General features: G+C 38.9%; 1 protein-coding gene across 6 annotated transcripts in view; it reads right to left on the bottom strand.

Moving 5' to 3' along the window:
• The window catches only part of TARBP1 (TAR (HIV-1) RNA binding protein 1), a 69,743-nt gene that overhangs the window by 15,693 nt on the left and 33,790 nt on the right, over positions 1–20,260 (bottom strand). For 5 of the 6 annotated variants that reach the window (XR_010839005.1, XR_010839004.1, XM_059054605.2 and 2 more), the window contains exons 13-22: positions 16,275–16,384; positions 12,646–12,807; positions 10,284–10,471; positions 9,608–9,869; positions 9,311–9,499; positions 7,784–7,965; positions 7,536–7,607; positions 6,100–6,220; positions 4,705–4,815; positions 587–736 (exon numbers count right to left, since the gene is read on the bottom strand). Coding sequence is in view for 4 of the 6 variants with exons in the window: in XM_059054605.2 (XP_058910588.1) it covers positions 587–736; positions 4,705–4,815; positions 6,100–6,220; positions 7,536–7,607; positions 7,784–7,965; positions 9,311–9,499; positions 9,608–9,869; positions 10,284–10,471; positions 12,646–12,807; positions 16,275–16,384 (1,547 nt within the window). In the remaining 2 variants the exon portion in view is untranslated. The remainder of the gene's footprint in view (positions 1–586; positions 737–4,704; positions 4,816–6,099; positions 6,221–7,535; positions 7,608–7,783; positions 7,966–9,310; positions 9,500–9,607; positions 9,870–10,283; positions 10,472–12,645; positions 12,808–16,274; positions 16,385–20,260) is intronic. The other variant, XM_067025693.1, reaches the window with a different exon arrangement.

The raw sequence follows: 20,260 nt of genomic DNA, 5'->3' as shown, positions 1-20,260 counted from the left end.
CTCCCTTCTACTCTCTCTGCTCTGGTTATATATGAAATTTCCGTACTAAGAAATTCTTTAAAATGTAAGGAATGCGTTTAATTCCTCATCAATCGTAATTCCTCATGATTCTTTTTTTTTTTTTTTAACTTTTTGGCTGCACCCTGCAGCATGTGGGATCTTCGTTCCCTGACCAGGGATTGAACCTGCACCCCTGCACTGGAAGCACGGAATCTTATCCACTGGACCACCAGGGAAGTCCCCAATTCCTCATCATTCTTATCTCTAAGATCACACAAAGACATTGCTTGGTAAATAAAAATATAGAAGGCACCTATTTCCCTTCTTAATAACAGAAGCCTTTTCCATCTTTGTTTTGTTGTAATAGAAGAACTCTCAAATAAAAATTATGCTATATACTCAAGATAAATGCCAGGGCTTTCAGTCTCCTAAATTAATTCAAATCCTGCAAAACACAATTTAGGATGTCAGTACATTAGGGGCAGGGCAACTGACAGCTGGAAAACTATTAAAGTGAAACAATCTCCCAGCATAGCTAAGATCTTTTCTTCATTAAAAAAAATTATGAAAAATCTCCTTTACTTACGTAAGAAAAACAGTCCCAGAACTTCGGAAGAAATTGAGGAAATTTATGAAGAATCAATATAATAATCCATTCTATAAAATATTTTATGGATGCTTGATTATTGATGAAACCAGCCTGGAATATCTTGTCAATAATTCTATTCAAGAAATTCTGAGAAAAATAAAGCACACAAATTAAACTGTTATGGTTATTAATTTTAAAAAATTTATTTTATTGAGATATCACTGACATATAATGTGTAAGTTTAGGTGTACAACATGTTGATGTGATGATACATTTATTTATTTATTAACATCTTTATTAGATTATAATTGCTTTACAATGGTGTGTCAGTTTCTGCTTTATAACAAAGTGAATCAGTTATACATATACACATGTTCCCATATCTCTTCCCTCTTGCGTCTCCCTCCCTCCCACCCTCCCTATCCCACTCCTCTAGGTGGTCCCAAAGCACTGAGCTGATCTCCCTGTGCTATGCGGCTACTTCCCACAAGCTATCTCTTTTACATTTGGTAGTGTATATATGTCCATGCCACTCTCAATTTGTGATGATACATTTATATATCGCAGTATGACTACCACCTTAGCAAGCACTAGCCTCTATCATGTAACATAGTGATTTCTTTTCTGTGGTGGGAAAAATTAAAATCTATTCCTTATCAACTTTGAAAATGGTTACTAATTTTAATTAAGAAATAGTCACTATTAAAAAAACAGCTTATGGTTCTTTGAGAAGATAAATAAAATTGATAAACCATTAGCCAGACTCATCAAGAAAAAAAGGGAGAAGACTCAAATCAATAGAATTAGAAATAAAAAAGGAGAAGTAACAACTGACACTGCAGAAATACAAAAGATTATTAGAGATTACTACAAGCAACTGTATGCCAATAAAATGGACAACCTGGAAGAAATGGACAAATTCTTAGAAATGCACAACCTGCCGAGACTGAACCAGGAACAAGTAGAAAATATGAACAGACCAATCACAAGCACTGAAATTGAAACTGTGATTAAAAATCTTCCAACAAACAAAAGCCCAGGACCAGATGGCTTCACAGGCGAATTCTATCAAACATTTAGAGAAGAGCTAACAGCTATCCTTCTCAAACTCTTCCAAAACATAGCAGAGGGAGGAACACCCCCAGACTCATTCAATGAGGCCACCATCACCCTGATACCAAAACCAGACAAAGACGTCACAAAGAAAGAAAACTGCAGGCCAATATCACTGATGGACATAAATGCAAAAATCCTCAACAAAATACTAGCAGACAGAATCCAACAGCATATTAAAAGGATCATACACCATGATCAAGTGGGGTTTATTCCAGGAATGCAGGGATTCTTCAATCAACGTGATACACCATATCAACAAACTGAAGGAGAAAAACCATACGATCATCTCAATAGATGCAGAGAAAGCTTCTGACAAAATTCAACACCCATTTATGATAAAAACGCTGCAGCAAGTAGGCATACAGGGAACTTTCCTCAACGTAATCAAGGCCATATATGACAAACCCACAGCCAGCATTGTTCTCAATGGTGAAAAACTGAAACCATTTCCACTAAGATCAGGAACAAGACAAGGCTGCCCACTGTTACCACTCTTATTCAACATAGTTTTGGAAGTTCTAGCCACAGCAATCAGAGAAAATAAAGAAATAAAAGGAATCCAAATAGGAAAAGAAGAAGTAAAGATGTCACTGTTTGCAGATGACACGATACTATACATAGAGAATACTAAGGATGCTACCAGAAAACTACTAGAACTAATCAATGAATTTGGTAAAGTAGCAGGATACAAAATTAATGCACAGAAATCTCTTGCATTCTTATACACTAACGATGAAAAATCCGAGAGGGAAATTAAGAAAACACTCCCATTTACCATTGCAACAAAAGCAATAAAATATCTAGGAATAAACCTACCTAAGGAGACAAAAGACTTGTATGCAGAAAATTATAAGACACTGATGAAAGAAATTAAAGATGATACAAATAGGTGGAGAAATATACCATGTTCTTGGATTGGAAGAATCAACATTGTGAAAATGACTCTATTACCCAAAGCAATCTACAGATTCAATGCAATCCCTATCAAATTACCACTGGCATTTTTTACAGAACTAGAACAAAAAATTTCACAATTTGTATGGAAACACAAAAGACCCCGAATAGCCAAAGCAATCTTGAGAACGAAAAATGGAGATGGAGGAATCAGGCTCCCTGACTTCAGACTCTACTACAAGGCTACAGTAATCAAGACAGTATGATACTGGCAGAAAAACAGAAATATAGATCCATGGAACAGGATAGAAAGCCCAGAGATAAACCCACACACATATGGTCACCTTATCTTTGATAAAGGAGGGAAGGATATATACAGTGGAGAAAAGACAGCCTCTTCAATAAGTGGTGCTGGGAAAGCTGGACAGCTACATGTAAAAGTATGAAATTAGAACACTCCCTAACACCATACACAAAAATAAACTCAAAATGGGTTAAAGACCTAAATGTAAGGCCAGACACTATCAAACTTGTAGAGGAAAACATAGGCAGAACACTCTATGACATAAACCACAGCAAGATCCTTTTTGACCCATCTCCTAGGGAAATGGAAATAAAAACAAAAATAAACAAATGGGACCTAATGAAACTTAAAAGCTTTTGCACAGCAAAGGATACCATAAACAAGACCAAAAGACAACCCTCAGAATGGGAGAAAATATTTGCAAATGAAGCAACTGACAAAGGATTAATATCCAAAATTTATACACAACTCTTGCAGCTCATTAACAAAAAAACAAACAACCCAGTCCAAAAATGGGCAGAACTAAATAGACATTTCTCCAAAGAAGATATACAGATTGCCAACAAACACATGAAAGAATGCTCAACATCATTAATCATTAGAGAAATGCAAATCAAAACTACAATGAGTTATCACCTCACACCGGTCAGATTGGCCATCCTCAAAAACTCTAGAAACAATACATGCTGGAGAGGGTGTGGAGAAAAGGGAACTCTCTTGCACTGCTGGTGGGAATGTAAATTGATACAGCCACTATGGAGAACAGTATGGAGGTTCCTTAAAAAACTACAAATAGAACTACCATATGACCCAGCAATCCCACTACTGGGCATATACCCTGAGAAAACCATAATTCAAAAAGAGTCATGTACCAAAATGTTCACTGCAGCTCTATTTACGATAGCCAGGACATGGAAGCAACCTAAGTGCCCATCAACAGATGAATGGATAAAGAAGATGTGGCACATATATACAATGGAATATTACTCAGCCATAAAAAGAAATGAAACTGAGTTATTTGTAATGAGGTGGATAGACCTGGAGTCTGTCATACAGAGTGAAGTAAGTCAGAAAGAGGAAAACAAATACCGTATGCTAACACATATATATGGAATCTAAGAAAAAAAAAATGTCATGAAGAGATTAGTGGTAGGACTGGAATAAAACACAGACCTACTAGACCATGGACTTGAGGATATGGGGAGGGGGAAGGGTAAGCTGTGACGATGTGGGAGAGTGGCAGGGACATATACACACTACCAAAAGTAAATTAGATAGCTAGTGGGAAGCTGCCGCATAGCACAGGGAGTTCACCTCTGTGCTTTGTGACCACCTTGAGGGGTAGGATAGGGAGGGTGGGAGGGAGGGTGACGCAAGAGGGAAGAGATATGGGAACATATGTATATGTATAACCGATTCACTTTGTTGTAAAGGAGAAACTAACACTATTGTAAAACAGTTATACTCAAATAAAGATGTTTAAAAAAAAAAATAAAAAAACAGCTTAAAGTTTTATCATGGCATATGAGACTTTAAACAGTTAAAATTACAATAAAATACTGAGGGAAAAATATATTAAATGGGGCCATGTAAATCAGTTTCCAATTTATTTCTACAACACCTAATTGCCTTAGTATTCTATTAAAAAAACTTCTGAATAAACTTCAATTTTAAGAACTAAAGTATAAATTTTAAGCAGATGACTTTCTCAATTTTAAAGTAGCACATGACAATTTCTACTACGTAGTTTATTCATATGAAAACATTATGCTTAAAGGTACGAATGTAATAAATGTTATACCTGATCGAATCTGGGGAAAAGTACAAGCAGAGTCTGCCATATTCGGTTTTTCACTCTGTGCTGTTGAGAATTCACATAGTATCGAGTTCTTGACTTAGACACCAATTCATCCTTGGGGGGAGAAGGGGGACCAATATTAAATTTCCTACTGAATTTGTGATTAATGAAAATAAAATCAGTGACAACTTCAAGTTTAAAAAGTATAAACAGGGCATAGGAGCCTGTTATACTCCGAAAGGCAGGAGGATAAGAAAGACACTTTCTTATGATACTTTTTCCAAGTTTCCTTTCAAAACAATGAATTTCATTGCTTTTGTTTAACTTATCCTTTTTTTTTTGGGGGGGGGGGGTGCTCTCACTGTTGCGGCTTCTCCCGTTGCGAAGCACAGGCTCCGGACGCGCAGGCTCAGCGGCCATGGCTCACGGGCCCAGCCGCTCCACGGCATGCGGGATCTTCTGGGACTGGGGCACGAACCCGTGTCCCCTGCATTGGCAGGTGGACTCTCAACCACTGCGCCACCAGGGAAGCCCTAACTTATCTTTAAAAAAAAAAAAAAAAAGTTTTATTATTATTAATTAATTAATTAATTTTTATTTCTGGGCCACACTGTGCAGCATGTGGGATCTTAGTTCCCTGACCAGGGATCGAACCCATGCCCCCTGCATTGGAAGCATGGAGTCTTAACCACTGGACCACCAGGAAGTCTAAACTTACCTGCTTTTAAAATTAGAAAAGGAGGGCTTCCCTGGTGGCACAGTGGTTGGGAATCCGCCTGCCGATGGAGGGGACACGGGTTCGTGCCCCGGTCCGGGAAGATCCCACATGCCGCGAAGCGGCTGGGCCCTTGAGCCATGGCCACTGAGCCTGCACGTCTGGAGCCTGTGCTCCGCAACGGGAGAGGCCACAACAGTGAGAGGCCCGCGTAGCACACACACACACAAAAAATTAGAAAAGGAACCATACAAATTTACGTAGTAAAAAAAGTACTTGCAAATATACTTCTCTTTCCTTGTGCCCAGTTAAGGGGGAGACATGGGGTCACAGGGGTGGACTTTGCACTAAACAGTTTTTAAAGTTTATCGTATTTTAGTAAATAGTGACAGATCTGAAGAATATATATTAGCAAGGGAATATAATGCCCCTTGATTGTGTAAGTTTGGAATAATGGTATCTGCAATTTGACAAGGGCACCTCAGTAAATGGACAGTGCAATGCCTTCATCAGACACAAGGCAACAGCAGCACGGAGTCCTTCTACATTAGCAGCAGTCTCCCCAGCTTTAATGGTCTGTGCTCTCTAAATTCAGCCAACTGCCAGGTTTACTTCTGTTACATCACTGCTAGTGCTTGAACTGCTTAGTTAAGATACTTTAAGGTAAAATAAAGCATATTTACTTTTTCTAACAGCTTGATTGCAAGATCTTCCATAAACAACTTATGAGACATATTTGAGCCATCTAATAAACACAGGAATTTGACAGCACAAATTCTCACATAATGGTCCTCTCTTTTAGTACTAAAAAATATAAAATGATAGATTATGTTAATACATTTTCAAAATTAAAAAATACACTAGATATTAATTTCAAAATAACAAAACCTTCCAAAGTTTTCTAAAATTAAGTAGCTTCGTATTTAATGACAATGCATTTTAAATCAGGATAGACAATGGAAGATAACGAATACATCAACAGGAGATCCTGTACACAAAGTCTGAATGAGCACAAATTCACCCAGACTTCTGGAAAAACAATGCACACACTACTGATACTGGGTCAATAATATCTTATCTGTGGACAAAACAGATCACAGCTCATGACACTGTTCCTGGAAGAGGACCACAGACACCTCCTGCTCAGGGGCAAGGACACACATCAACACCTCGATGCTGTCATCACTGTGCACTCTAAGTGCATGTCCCTAAGTGAAGGGCAAACTCAGAAAGCACTCACTGTGTGTGCTGAGCATCCCAGAATTTTCAGTATCCAAGTGGGGAAAAATAAATTCACTGAAATTATTAATTAAGTATTTCCAAGTTCATTAAAACGATTATAATGTGAATAAATGTCATTTTAATTTAACAATATCTGTCTAGTAGAAATCAAAATATTCCGGAAACGTCAACTAAAAAAATTTCACTTATTGTTATACTATAACCAGCCAAGAAAACAAAAAATTAATTAAAATAATTAGCAATGAAAAATGTATATATTTAATGAAGAGTGGCAGATTCAAAACAAAGCTATGACTCTTAGAATAATAAACACTTTGTGGTAACTGTACACAATTGTCATTTGTTGTCCTAAACTCTAAAATCAAAGTGAATCATGACAACACAATTTATTATCTTCTTTATAAACACCTATGCACAAAGTTTTGAAAATTATGTAAGAAAAACTTTTAAAACTCCAAAAAAATTATTTCAGTGGTTAGATAATAGGCTTATCCCATACATCAAAACTTTAGGGCCTGTTCCAACAGTAATGTTATTTTTGCGTGAGCATAGTGACTTGTTGTGGATTTTAGCCAAAAAATAAATAAACTATGTGCGCTGATGATCACCCCTCCACCCAAATAAAGAAGAGGGATAGGGATTTTATGTTCCCCACAGTTATTTCCTTATTTATGCTGGACTCCGCACTGAATTTTTTTAAAGTTTATCATATTTCAGTAAATAGTGACAGATCTGAAGAAAATATATTAGCAAGGCAATATAATTTCTAACACAATTTGGAAGGCTCGTGCAATACCTTATACAGTATGTTTCTCATATGATGTTATATTTTGAATGCTGCATTTATATCAAGATATGGAGGACCCACCATACTTACTTTTCAATAACCATGTTCGCTGCACACTCATGCCCAAGATTTTCTATGAAGGTCTGTACATCCTGAATAAGTCTTTCCATAAAACACATGTGACAAAGAACAACAAGTTTTAGAAGAAAAAAATGAAAGTCCCAAATTAAAAATTAATCAATATTATTCTAACTGAAAGCCTTAAAATAAAGACACAATTCTACCCAAACAGACACTTAATATAAGTTATGTGGGGCTGAAATAATGGCATCTTTTACCTTTGATCACGCCGAAACACTGTTCCAAATATACACGCCTCAAGGACAAGTTCGCTGTAGTTTTTAGCAGTAGATAAAGACACATTTGAAGCAGAAACTATCCAAGATTTGCAGCAATAACTTATCAATATATTGAAGACTCCAGTTTTTATAGCAGACATTTCAATTATCCTGTACATAATCTGGAATGAAATACAATAGTTACTTTATCCTTTGACCAATTAAGTTTTTTCAAAAAAGAGAAAAAAAAATTCATGTTGCTGAAAACTGTTACTTGAATGCCTTCAAATGATAGTTTCAACATAACCATAAATAGAGTCTAAAAAATTAAAAACTCTTTACTGTTTGCAAGATACTAACCAACCACAGAATGCTAGTTTTTCATTTCTTAATACTAAAAATAAATAAAATTTTACTGATACTGATATTCACCGAGAACTATCCCAGAGGAACTGCCCAGGGTGATAGAATGAAAGGGCGAAAAAAACGCCTCACTCTGCTCTTTGCCCTTGCCAGGGGCCTCCCTTTCCTCAAAGCAAAAGAGGCCGCACTCTCTTAAGTGTGTACCATGGGTCAGGAAAGGACGCAGACAGCAGGGTAATAAATGGATTTACTTTCCATCTTCCCCTTTGGATAAGGAGTGTATGTGAATCTGAGACATGATGTAGTTCCATCACCTTATGTTCCCCACTATGTATCAGTGACTGTAAACACAAATGCCTCCAGAAACCAGAAAGACCTCTGGATAGGTTATATTCAAAAGCAACAGCACAGATGCACTGACAAATGGCCCATGACGTTTGCCCTCCAGGTCCAGGAGAAATCAAGCCACGATCTAGAGTGGAGCAACAGAAAGGGTGTGCCCCACCTGGAGGGGCCAGGGACCAGTCACCGCCAGGCCACTGCTGTCAGGCAGGAATGACCAGTGTTGCCAGATCATCCAATTTTCCAAGAGAAGAGGAAATACAGATTTTCATGCAAATTTCCCAATTCTTAAAAGCTGGCAACTAATTCAAAAAATTTTAATTTGATTATATGAACCCAATATGTTTGTAAGGCAGATGTGGGTCATGGGCTACCGCTGTGCACCTACTTCTTTACATCTAGCAGATTTTCTTGTTCTTACTCATGACACTGAAGAAGGTTCAAAATATTTACTGACTGAATAAATAAATAACAAATCTAATATGTAATTACAAATATAACTCTCTTCTTCTTCATGTGCTACAGGTCACACAAATTAAAATGAAAACAAAAAGTTCCCTTTTTTCTAAAATCATCAGATTCACAGAAACAGAAAGTAGAACGGTGCTTGCCAGGGGCTGGAAGGCGGGGGGGGGGGGGGTGGGCGGGGCGGAAGGGGAGATGCTTAATGGGGACAGAGCTTCAGTTCCACAAGATGAAAAAGTTCTGGGGCGGGGTCTGTCACAATTATGTAAATATAGTTAACACTACTCAACAGTACACTTAAAAATGGTTAAGATGCTACATCTTGTTACGTGTTTTTTAAATTTTTTAAAAAGTTACCTCTTTGATTTTGAAATATGCCTGGCCCTTGATTTTTGCAGCAATGGTAAGAACTTTGGGATCAAAAACAAACTGAACAAAAGCTTTTAAATTAGGCCAGAATATCAGCTGAGTGTTGCTTAAAGAAGCTATGATTTTCCAAGCCATGTCAAAAGACACTATGCACAGAGATTCCGAGGAGGTCAGAAGCTGGTAGGGGAAAAAAAAAAAAAAAAGAAATACATAATTATCACAATTTCAGAAACTGAGGGTCTGTTGTTATGGTTATTCTTTAATTCAGGTCTCACTGTATCTTACCTTGGGAACCAAAATTTTCATGCACTGGAACACGGGTAAAACTTGATCACGAGGAAGAATTGTGAGGGCGTCTAGGGCGGACTGCAAAGTCCTTACTGGCATTTGAACAGCAGGTAGAATGGGTTCCAGAATTTCACCCTCTGAGGCTGGTATGAGGGTGTGATATTTTTTCAACAAGAAAGAGAGGCAGACCCACTGATCATGAATATATTGTGCAACTATTTTCCCCCATCCTTGGGAAGATGATGACTCTTCAAAAAAACTGAGACAGAAAATAAAGTCACGACCCCATCCTTCTTTAAGGCTGTCTCAATTTCTTCTGCATGTAGTAGTACACTATCCTTACAAGGGGAGAAATTAAAGTCATTATTAAATATCCTGTCTACCAAAAAACAAGGAAACCGCACAAACCTCAATTTCCTAACTACACTGAAAGTACGTACTTGCACTCACTTTAAATGATTCACTGAAGAGTTAATGGGTTTCCAGTAATAGGGATGAATAATTTGATAGTATGTTATCCTGATTGAAGCCTCATCTTGAAGCTTCCATAACCCTTTACGTAAGGTTGAGCAATCACTATTATCTCAATGACTCAAACAAAAATGGATTTTTAAACATTAGCAAAAAAAAGATGCCTTTCACGTATATGCTGCTCTCCAAGGGGTGAACACACCTGCTGTCCTCCTGTGTGTGGGGCTTTTGCAGCGTCTGATTGAGCTGGAGAGAGGAGAGGAACCTTTCCGTGGCTCCCGCATCCCGAGAGTCCAGCTGTAGCTCTGGCTTCTGGTCAGTGGCCTCACACACCATGGCCAAGGCAGCCATACTAACAACTCTCTGAATCTGTCTACCCAGTGTCGGTTCCTGGGGAGGAAATGGGACAATCTTTTATTGAACATAAGCAAATCCTAGCCAGTAAGGACCTGAGCTCCTAGTCTATGGGAATCTCATGCCCTCCTTTCCCTCTTCGTGCCTGCTACTGAATATCAGAGGAAATAAAAGGAAATCCAATATACGTCACTCAGTTTACCATTTCTGTACAGACTGGCTGGCGGCAAAGTGGCAATAAAAATTCAGCAATTCAGACTAAAAGACAACTTGGATACAACGTTCCTATAGGTGAGTCTTATTTCAACTGTCTGGCTAAAGTAGACTTAAAAAAAATAAAAAGACTCCTGGCATATATATAAACAACTCCTTCGGTCAGCTGTACGCTGCATTTGGTGACACAGCACAGCACTTAAGAGCTGGACTCGATCCACATGGCCTAGGTCTGGACCCTGGCTCTGCACTTACCACCAGTTGACTGTGGACACACTACACCTTGGTTTACTCATCTGTAAGATGGGGACAGTAACAGAATCTACTTCACAGGATTATTGTGAAGATTAAATAAATCGGTTATTTCATGTAAAGCACTTGGAACTCGAAAGGTAGGAGCAGAAAGGAGGAAACCAAGACAGCCTGGCTTTGTTCTTACAGATAGAAAGTCAATAATCTCAACCAAGAAGCCAGGAGTGCAGGTAAGAACCTAGATAGGGAAAATACTTCCCCGAGAGACCAAAGCAGTTCTCCCAAATACCACCCACCAGTAACATCTCTACAGAAAGGAACCTTCTACTACTTATTTCATACCTTCCCTCACCACCACCACAGAAAATCAAGTATCTCGGCAGATAAATTTTACTTAGCAACACTGCCAATATAGGAAATAAAATTTAGGGCTACTTTTGAGCCAATATGGTCCCTATTAACCTTAAAGTAATTCAGTGAATTACTAAAGAAAGTAAGCCAATCTTTAAAAATCACTGTGGTATGGGTTCACAATTCTGGTCTACATTCAAAACTCACAATGTCCTTTTGTAACACTAATACACTAATATGCAGTAGACAGAATGCTTAAATATTAATCAGTCCTCCTTATAATTTTCTTTTAATAGTTCTTGAAAACTACTTTAAAATTAGATTATTAAAGCAATCAAGTAGCTATTTTAATTAGCAGCCCAGACTAGACTATGATTCAGCTCAAATTTTCAAAACCTTTACCATGTGTGTTAAGTGAAAACAGCTAAAATTTACTGAGGACTCTCTATGTGCCAGGTACTGTTCTAAAGGTTTACCATGCATGAGCATGCTTTAATTCTCACATCATCCTTATAACCCTTATTTCGCAGGTGCAGTAAATGAAGCACAGAGAGGTTAAGTAAGTTCCCCAAGGTCACACAGCTAGTAAAGATAAAGCCAGGATTCAGAACCAGGAAGTCTAACTCCAAAGCCTGTGCTCATAACCACTATGCCTTATTATATCATGTTTCAGAAATGCCTCTAGGTACTAAAATCTAGTGGAGAAGACATATACACATAAATTATTCCAAAAACAAGTAAAATGGAAAAAAAACACAAAAATGGAGGCATAAAGAGCAACAGATAAATGAAGAAAAGAACGAGACACTGATCAAATTTCATTTAAGAGAAAATGTAACTTGAGCTGGGATGAAAAGGATGCACCAGATACTGAAGAGTGTATGTTGAGGGGAGGGCGTTCTCAGTGGAAGGACCAGACACAATGAAAGCCCAGATGAGGCAGGATATGGCATGTGTTTGTGATCTGTGAAGCTCCCTATGGTGGCCTAGTGTGACTGCAGCATACGGGGCTCTGTGGAAAGGAAGGGGAGATGCTGTGAACAACTGGGCTAGAAAATGAGGTAGAAATCCAAGCATGGAGGCTCTGGACACCAGACTGGTGAATTTGGACACATTAAAATGTCCCTTACCGGTACCCTGGCAAAAGACCTAGTGAAAACCCACTATCTGTATCTAAATGATTTTACGATTGCAGCCACCACACCTTTATTATGAACCTAATATTATGATAGGAGTCCCAATCTTCATCAAATATTATGAACAAGGGATATTATTTTCAAAATTAAATTTCAGCAGATGCTTTTTATGTATCACAATATTGTCTAACAGTCAAATATGTATTCTGTGTATGCCTTACTCAACATAATTACAAGCCTTGAAGCAAAGAGGATTACCTGTCCACGGTCCATCTCTTGAAGATGCCGAATGGATGCGTTTTTCAAAGGAGAAATAACTCTCCAAATAGGGTTGCCTCTTTTCCACCCAGCCTTCAAGTGGAGATTTAAGAGTTCAGTTAATACCATCAGGTACAAATGACAACGATCCAGATCTGAAACCTAAGAGAAACAATAAAACACTTAACAAGCAAGGTTCATGATTTTCACAAAGCTATGAGAGTTTAGGCAGGAAATAAATTAGTTTATCTAAAAGTACTGAAAGATGACACTGATGAGAGGAGAAGTCATCTCTTCCAAGAAGCCTTCCATCAACTCCCCAGGCAGAGCTAAGCACGTCCTCCTCTGTGCTTAGACGGTGACTCTGCATTCAGCACGACTTACTCAGCTGGCTCCCACCTTGATTATGAGACCTTGGAAGGCAGAAACTATGCTCTACCAATTCTTGCATCCCAGGCTAACACATCATAAGTAATCACAATAACAAGTATAGCAGCTGCCACTGCCACTTCCTTTGCTTCAGGCAGTTGTAATACTCCATTCTCACAAGGAATGGTCTACTGTCCCACTTTCCTAAGTTCAGAGAGGTTAAACAACTTACCCAACATATCAGAGCTAGTAAGTTGGATGGGAGGCAGAGAAGGGGAGAGAATTTAAGGCAGGGCTTCTCAACTCACAGACACAGGCAGACTGGGACCGTGTTCGGTCCAGCTCTATCATCACCAGCTCTGTGACCTACTGCAAGTGACCTAACCTCTTTGGGCCTCAGATTCCTTACCCGTAAAATGGGGAGGGTAGTATCTCTCTGTCACAGGGTTTTTGTTGAAAGAATTAAGTGAGAGAAAGCATTCTGAAGGGACTGGCCCTGAGTGGTAGCCTTGCTTATTATCGCTGGGCCGATTACTCTACCCTCAGGCTTCCGGGGCACACAGGAAGCACAGAATTCATTCAGTTTATCTGTTTTTACTGAGCAACACTTAGATGCCAGGCACTTTGCCGAGTGCTAGGATACAAAGCGGAGAGAAGGAAACAATGCCAGGGCCTGGTGCCAAGACTGAACACGGGGTGAGAGTGAGGGATAAAGCTGCCAGGATTCCCAAGTTTTAGGCTTGAAGAAACCGGCTGCATCATGCACATCCACCGAGAAGGGAACCTGGGGCGGAGGAAGGCGGATAACCTCCCGCAGGAACGACAAGGAGTTCAGTTTTAAATACCGTCTATGGGGGAAATTCAACCCGAGTTGTCAAACAGCAACTGGCTGAATGGGTGTTCACCTCAGAAGGTCAGTCTGAGGTGGAAACGAATGTGAGGGTCCCTGGCATAACTAAAGCTGGGGATGCCAACGAGGTCACCTGGACAGGAGAGAATGAGGAAAGGAGGGGCCCGGGCCAACCTGAAAAACTGACTTCCAAGGCTACGCAGCAGAGAATGGACCCTCATGGGTAACGGCCAGAGTTGCCCATGGGTTACCCATGGGAAGCAGCAGGAGGGTGATGTCCTAAACGCCAGCGTTTCAAGGCGGAGGTGTCAACAGCATCCAAGGGGGCTGAGGGCGTCAAGAGAAACATGGTCTGAAAAGCGTCGCCAGGTGCAGGACAAAGGAGCCACTTCTCCTCACAGGAGCTGAGGGGTTTGTTTACAGACCAGCTCACAAAGGGGAGGAAACAGGGCACCAAAAGGAACGCAGAATCGAGTGGGTGGGTTCTTGTTAGATGAGGGACCCTTAAAGCTGTTTCGACGCTCATGGAAAGAACCCAGGAGGAAAGGAGAGGTGAGAAATACAAGAGAGACAGAGGCTGATCAACAGGGTAAAGTCGCTGAGCAAATGGGAGGGGATGAGAGGGGATGAGACCCAGACCGCCTTCCTCCCCTGTAAGGGAGGGAAGGCAGGGAGGACAGGTTCAGGGGTGGGTGAGGCAGACACCGGGCAGTCTGAAGCGGGGGTGACGCCGGCCGAGGCTGCTGTTTCATCTGTGAAGTGAGGGGGACGGTTCACCTCTCCCTGATTCATGGCACCGTGCGGGTAGCTTGAAATCAACCACGGAAACTGATAAACACTACAAATCAGGGCTTTTCCCCCAAGAGCCAGTTGTTAAATACTGACTGTCACGCTGCTGAAGGGAAGGAAAATGGGGGAAGAGATTTTTATTAAGCTCTAATAAGCTACCAAATAAATGTGCTTAATTGGGAATTCTAAGACCTAATGTATTAAAGAATGATTTTTCAAAATAATTTTAAACTATTATATAATGAGTTTACTTTTTAAAATCTTTCCATCTGAAGGATAAAATCACATTAACCTTTGCCTTTTTTTTTTTTTTTTTTAAATTTTTGTGGTACGTGGGCCTCTCACTGCTGTGGCCTCTCCCATTGCAGAGCACAGGCTCCGGACGCGCAGGCTCAGAGGCCATGGCCCACGGGCCCAGCCGCTCCACGGCACGTGGGATCCTCCCGGACCGGGGCACGAACCCACGTCTCCTGCATCAGCAGGCGGACTCCCAACCACTGCGCCACCGGGGAAGCCCAACCTTTGCCTTTTTAAAGCAAATTTTAGCTTCAAATTCCAAACAAATGAAAACATTTATGTTATGTAACGGGTACATGGGGGTTCACTATACTTCTTTTGTGTATGTCTGAAAACTTCCACAATAAAACGGGAAAGTAATACTGGTAACAATAAAGCGATATTGGAACAAAACAAGAAAAGTTACATCTTAAGTAAATGCCTTCTTGGAAATGTAGGTGTAGCAAAACTACTATTAACAATTGTTTAAGAGAAATGAAGAAGAGAAACACTCCCCTCTCCAGAGGATTTTTTCTTTGCCTTCTTATCACAATAACTCAAGTCTTTCGGTATAAAACTTGTCTTTTTATATTTTCACACTTGCTTATCAGCTATCAAACAAATGTCCTTAATTGGGTATTCTAAAAAAAGTTGTTAAAATAAGTATGTTGTCTCACTCTATTGACAATCTAATGATTGTAACTGCTTCAACATTTGTCCCTAGAGATTTCAACCCCACCCCAAATTAAGAATAATAGGCATTTCTATATAATTGATATTTTCAAAATATTCTTGAAGAAAGGGAGAAAACTTTGTTTTTTTCAGATGTCCTAGAAAGAATAAAGTGTGTGGAGAGTAGAGACAGAGAAGATAGCTACGTCCACAGAGCACCTTCTTTACCTCAGATCAATTGTTCCCAACTCTAATTGCATTTCAGGATCACGTACAGAGCTTAAAAAATATGTGTGTACTGATACCTGATGCCACCCCAAATCTGCCAAGTCAGAATCTCCGGATACTGGGACCAAATATGCATTCAATATGCTAATAAGTCCTTCCAATGTGTTTCACCATTTGACATTCTCTAAGCCCTAATAAGCAGATGTATTATCTCCACTTTGCAGATGAGGAAACTGAGGCTCAGAAAAGCTACAACTTTCCCAAGGTCAGTTATACAGACTGAACTGGAACTAGCAGACTCCAAAGCTTATATTTTGTTTTGTTCCCAAAGGCCGCTTTTTGAGAAATTATGACGTTAACTTTCAACTTAATACAGTGCCTGCCAGTCAGTGATCACTCAAAATATTGATAAAAAGACTGAAAAGTTACTCCAATACATACTTACACTACTTAGTTCCTTCATAGTAAGTCTTCTGAGAATAAATTCCGAAATGCTCTCTGTGGTAGACATGACAAAGTTCTGAAGAAGAGTCAACACCTCATCTGTATGTGCAGCTAAAATGACAGAAATAAGTTTATTTGGTACAAAGTACACCCGACAGTCTAGTAAAAGCTCACCTATGTTAAGCATATACATGAATCATGTACCAAAAATGAATTCTAACAATATAATAGTCATTAATACCATGGGGATATCTACAATTAATCTTAAAAATCATTTAGGCGTTTTAGTTCTGGATAAGATGCAACAAAGACACACTGCCCTCTCTCACTGAATTCAGCTACAAAACCTGGACGGAGTATTCGAAACAGCCATTTGAAGACTCTGAAAGGCAAAAAGCAGTGGATGGATTCAGAAAGAAGTAACCCTGAACAGTGGTGAGTTTGCTCCTGTCCTCCTACAGACTGGACCCAGATGGGGGAGCAGACAAGAAAGTGGGCAGCTGACTGGGCGCCCACCTTCTGGTCAGGGAATGAAAAAGGAGAATCTCAGAGAACCGGACTGCGAGTACTTAGGAGATTCCAGGGACGGAGGAGCTCAGGAAAATGGCCCCAGCAAGTGCTGGCTTATGAAGTGCTGGGCTCACCCCTGAGCTGCTAGGCCTGGATGTGATACTATTCAGCACGTCAAAGACTTCCAGAACGGAACTAACAGACAACTTCACAGGTCCCAGCCTGGCTACCAGATGGAACACATGGAGCACAGGTCAAGAGAGCACTGCAAAGGACATGAAAACAAAACTGACAGTGGAACCAGCACCCACAAAAGCTGGAACATCAGGAATTGAGGCCTAAACCAAGCCAGGCTGACTGTCTGCTACACAAAAATATCAACATTGTCCACTGGATCTGACCAAGATCCAGGGTCTCACAACACAATATTCAAAATATCTAGGACACAATCAAAAATAACTGAGTATATGAAGCGTGAGCTATTCCATGTCTCACATGGGAAAAGAATCTATGAATGCAAACACCAAGATGATGGTGATATTAGAATAACCTGACCAAGACTTTAAAGCAGCTATTAAAAAATGCTTCAGGGCTTCCCTGGTGGCGCAGTGGTTGAGAATCCGCCTGCCGATGCAGGGGTCACGGGTTCGTGCCCTGGTCCGGGAAGATCCCACATGCCGCGGAGCAACTAAGCCCGTGAGCCATGGCCGCTAGGCCTGCGCGTCCGGAGCCTGTGCTCCGCAACGGGAGAGGCCACAGCAGTGAGAGGCCCGCATACCACAAAAAAAAAAAAAAAAAAAAATGCTTCAACAATCAACACATACTCTTGAAACAAATGGAAAACCAGAAAGTCTCAAGAAAGAAACAGAAGATATACACAAAAACCAAACAGATTTTATCACTGAAAGTACAATAACTGAAAATTTAAAAACTCACTGGATGGGATTAATAGAAAGGAGACGCAAGAGAAAAGAATCAGTGAACTTGAAAACAAATCAATAAAATATGCAATCTGACACAGTATAGCCAAACTGCTGACGACCGAAAACAAAGAAACAATCTTGAAAGCACAGAGAAACAACTTATTACCTGGGGGAAAAACAATGTGAATGACTACAGAGTTCTACTGAGAAACCATGGAGGCCAGAAGCAAATGGAACACTTAAATTGCTGAAAGAAAAGACCTATCAAACCAGAATTTTATATCCAACAAAAATATTATTCAGAAGGCAAACTAAAGACATTCTCAGATGAAGGGAAACTATGAGAATTCATTGCCAAGAAACTTGCTACAAAAGAAATATTAAAAGACATTTATCAAACAAACAGTATACAATGCCACAGGAAAAAATGGGACATCAGGGATGAAAGAGCAAAACAAACTGTTAAATATCTCAGTAAATACAACAGATTCTTCTCTTGAGTCTTTAAAATGTGTTTGATGGTTGACAGCAAAAAACATAACATTGTCCAGTAGGATTTTCAACAAGAGTAAATGTAAGATATCTGTAATAAATGGGGGAGAGGAGGTTAAGGGACCTATAAGGTAGTAACATTTCTATGTTAATTTTAAGTGGTAAAATATTAATTCTAAGCTGACTGTAAAAAGTATGTACATCATAATCCCTAGAGTAAGAGATAAGTCCATAATTATAGTTGGGTTCAATAATCCTAAAAATCAGCAAGAATACAAAACTGAAAAACACCATGAAGCTCTTGAATACAACTGACATTTATAGAACACTTCCCCCAACCACAGCAGAACACATACTCTTTTCAAGTGTACATGCAATAGTCACCAAAATAAACCATACCTAGATCATTAAATAAACCTTCACAATTTTTTAAAAGTTGAAATTGTACAAAGTATGCTCTTTTGACTAGAACAGAATTAAATTAAAAAGCAATAACAGAAAGACAACAGGAAAATCTCTAAATACATTTCCAAATAATTCACAGGTAAAAGAGAAAGTCTCAAAAAAAAAAATCAGAAAATATTCTTAACTGAAAATACAACATACCAAAATTTGTGGGATGCAGTTACAGCAAAACTTAAGAAAATTCATAGCATTAGATATCATTTTAAAAAAGAAGAGAGATCTAAAATCAATAATCTAAGCTTCCACCTAAATGTCAATAAAAAGGCAAAATAAACCAAAAGCAAGCACAAAGACATAAACATAAAAACCCAGAAATCAGTGAAACTGAAAAGAGAAAAATCAACAGAGAAAATTCAATGAAACCAAAAGTTGGTTCTTTGAAAAGGTCAATAAAATTGATAAACCACTAGCCAGTCTTAGAGAGACAGAGAGAGAGCACTACCACTACCACTATCAGAAGTTAAAAAGGAATTACTTCAGACCCCAGATCCTGCAGGCATTTAAAGGATAAGGGAACACTATGGACAACTCTAGAAGTATAACTGTCCTCATTCACAAATGACATCACTGTCTACCAAAATATCCCAAGGACCTATTAAAAAAACTGCTACAATAAGTGCTTCACCAAGGTTACAGGATACAAGGTCAACACATGAAAACCAATCTCATTTCTGTATACTAGCAATGCACAACTGAAAACCAAAAAATTTTTAAATATATCATTTACAATAATCTTCCTCCAAAAGATATAAATCTAACAAAACCTGCACATGATCTATATGCTGAAAGCTAAAAAACTCTGATGAAAGAAATAAAAGGCAGCCTAAATAAATCAAGAGATGTACTATATTCATGAATTAAAAGTCTCAATATAATAAAGAAAGCAATTCTAAAAAAACTGATCTGTAGATTTAATGCAATTCCAATCAATTACAGCAGGATTTTTTTTGGTAAATGCAAACAAGCTGATTATAATTGAAAGGAAAAGGAGCCAGAATAAATAGAAATATTTTTCACAAAGAAGAATAAATTTGAAAGAATAATACCTATTTAGAGATTTACTGTAAATCTACAGTAACCAAAACAGTACAGTATTGGCGAAGGGATAAAAACACAGACCAAAAGAATCCAGAAATAGATCCACATAAATATGGTCAATAAATTATTGAGCTATAATTCACATATCTTACAGTTCACCCATTAAAAGTGTATAATTTAATCGTGTCTAGTACAGACACACCCATTTACCACTGCAACAAAAATAAAATACCTAGGAAGAAACCTATCTAAGGAGACAAAAGACCTGTATGCAGAAAACTATAAGACACTGATGAAAAAAATTAAAGATGACAAAAACAGATGGAGAGATATACGATGTTCTTGGATTCGAAGAATCAACATTGTGAAAATGACTATACCATCCCAAGCAATCTACAGATTCAATGCAATCCTTATCAAAATACCAATGGCATTTTTCACAGAACTCGAACAAAAAAATTGCACAATTTGTATGGAAACACAAAAGATCCTGAATAGCCAAAGCAATCTTGAGAAAAAAAAAGGAGCTGGATGAATCAGGCTCCCAGACTTCAGACTA

This window comes from Kogia breviceps, chromosome 2 (assembly GCF_026419965.1).
Source record: "Kogia breviceps isolate mKogBre1 chromosome 2, mKogBre1 haplotype 1, whole genome shotgun sequence".
NCBI classification, from domain to species: Eukaryota; Metazoa; Chordata; class Mammalia; order Artiodactyla; family Physeteridae; genus Kogia; species Kogia breviceps.
The sequence above is the reverse complement of the archived record's forward strand: the minus strand, read 5'-3'. Positions and strand labels throughout refer to the sequence as shown.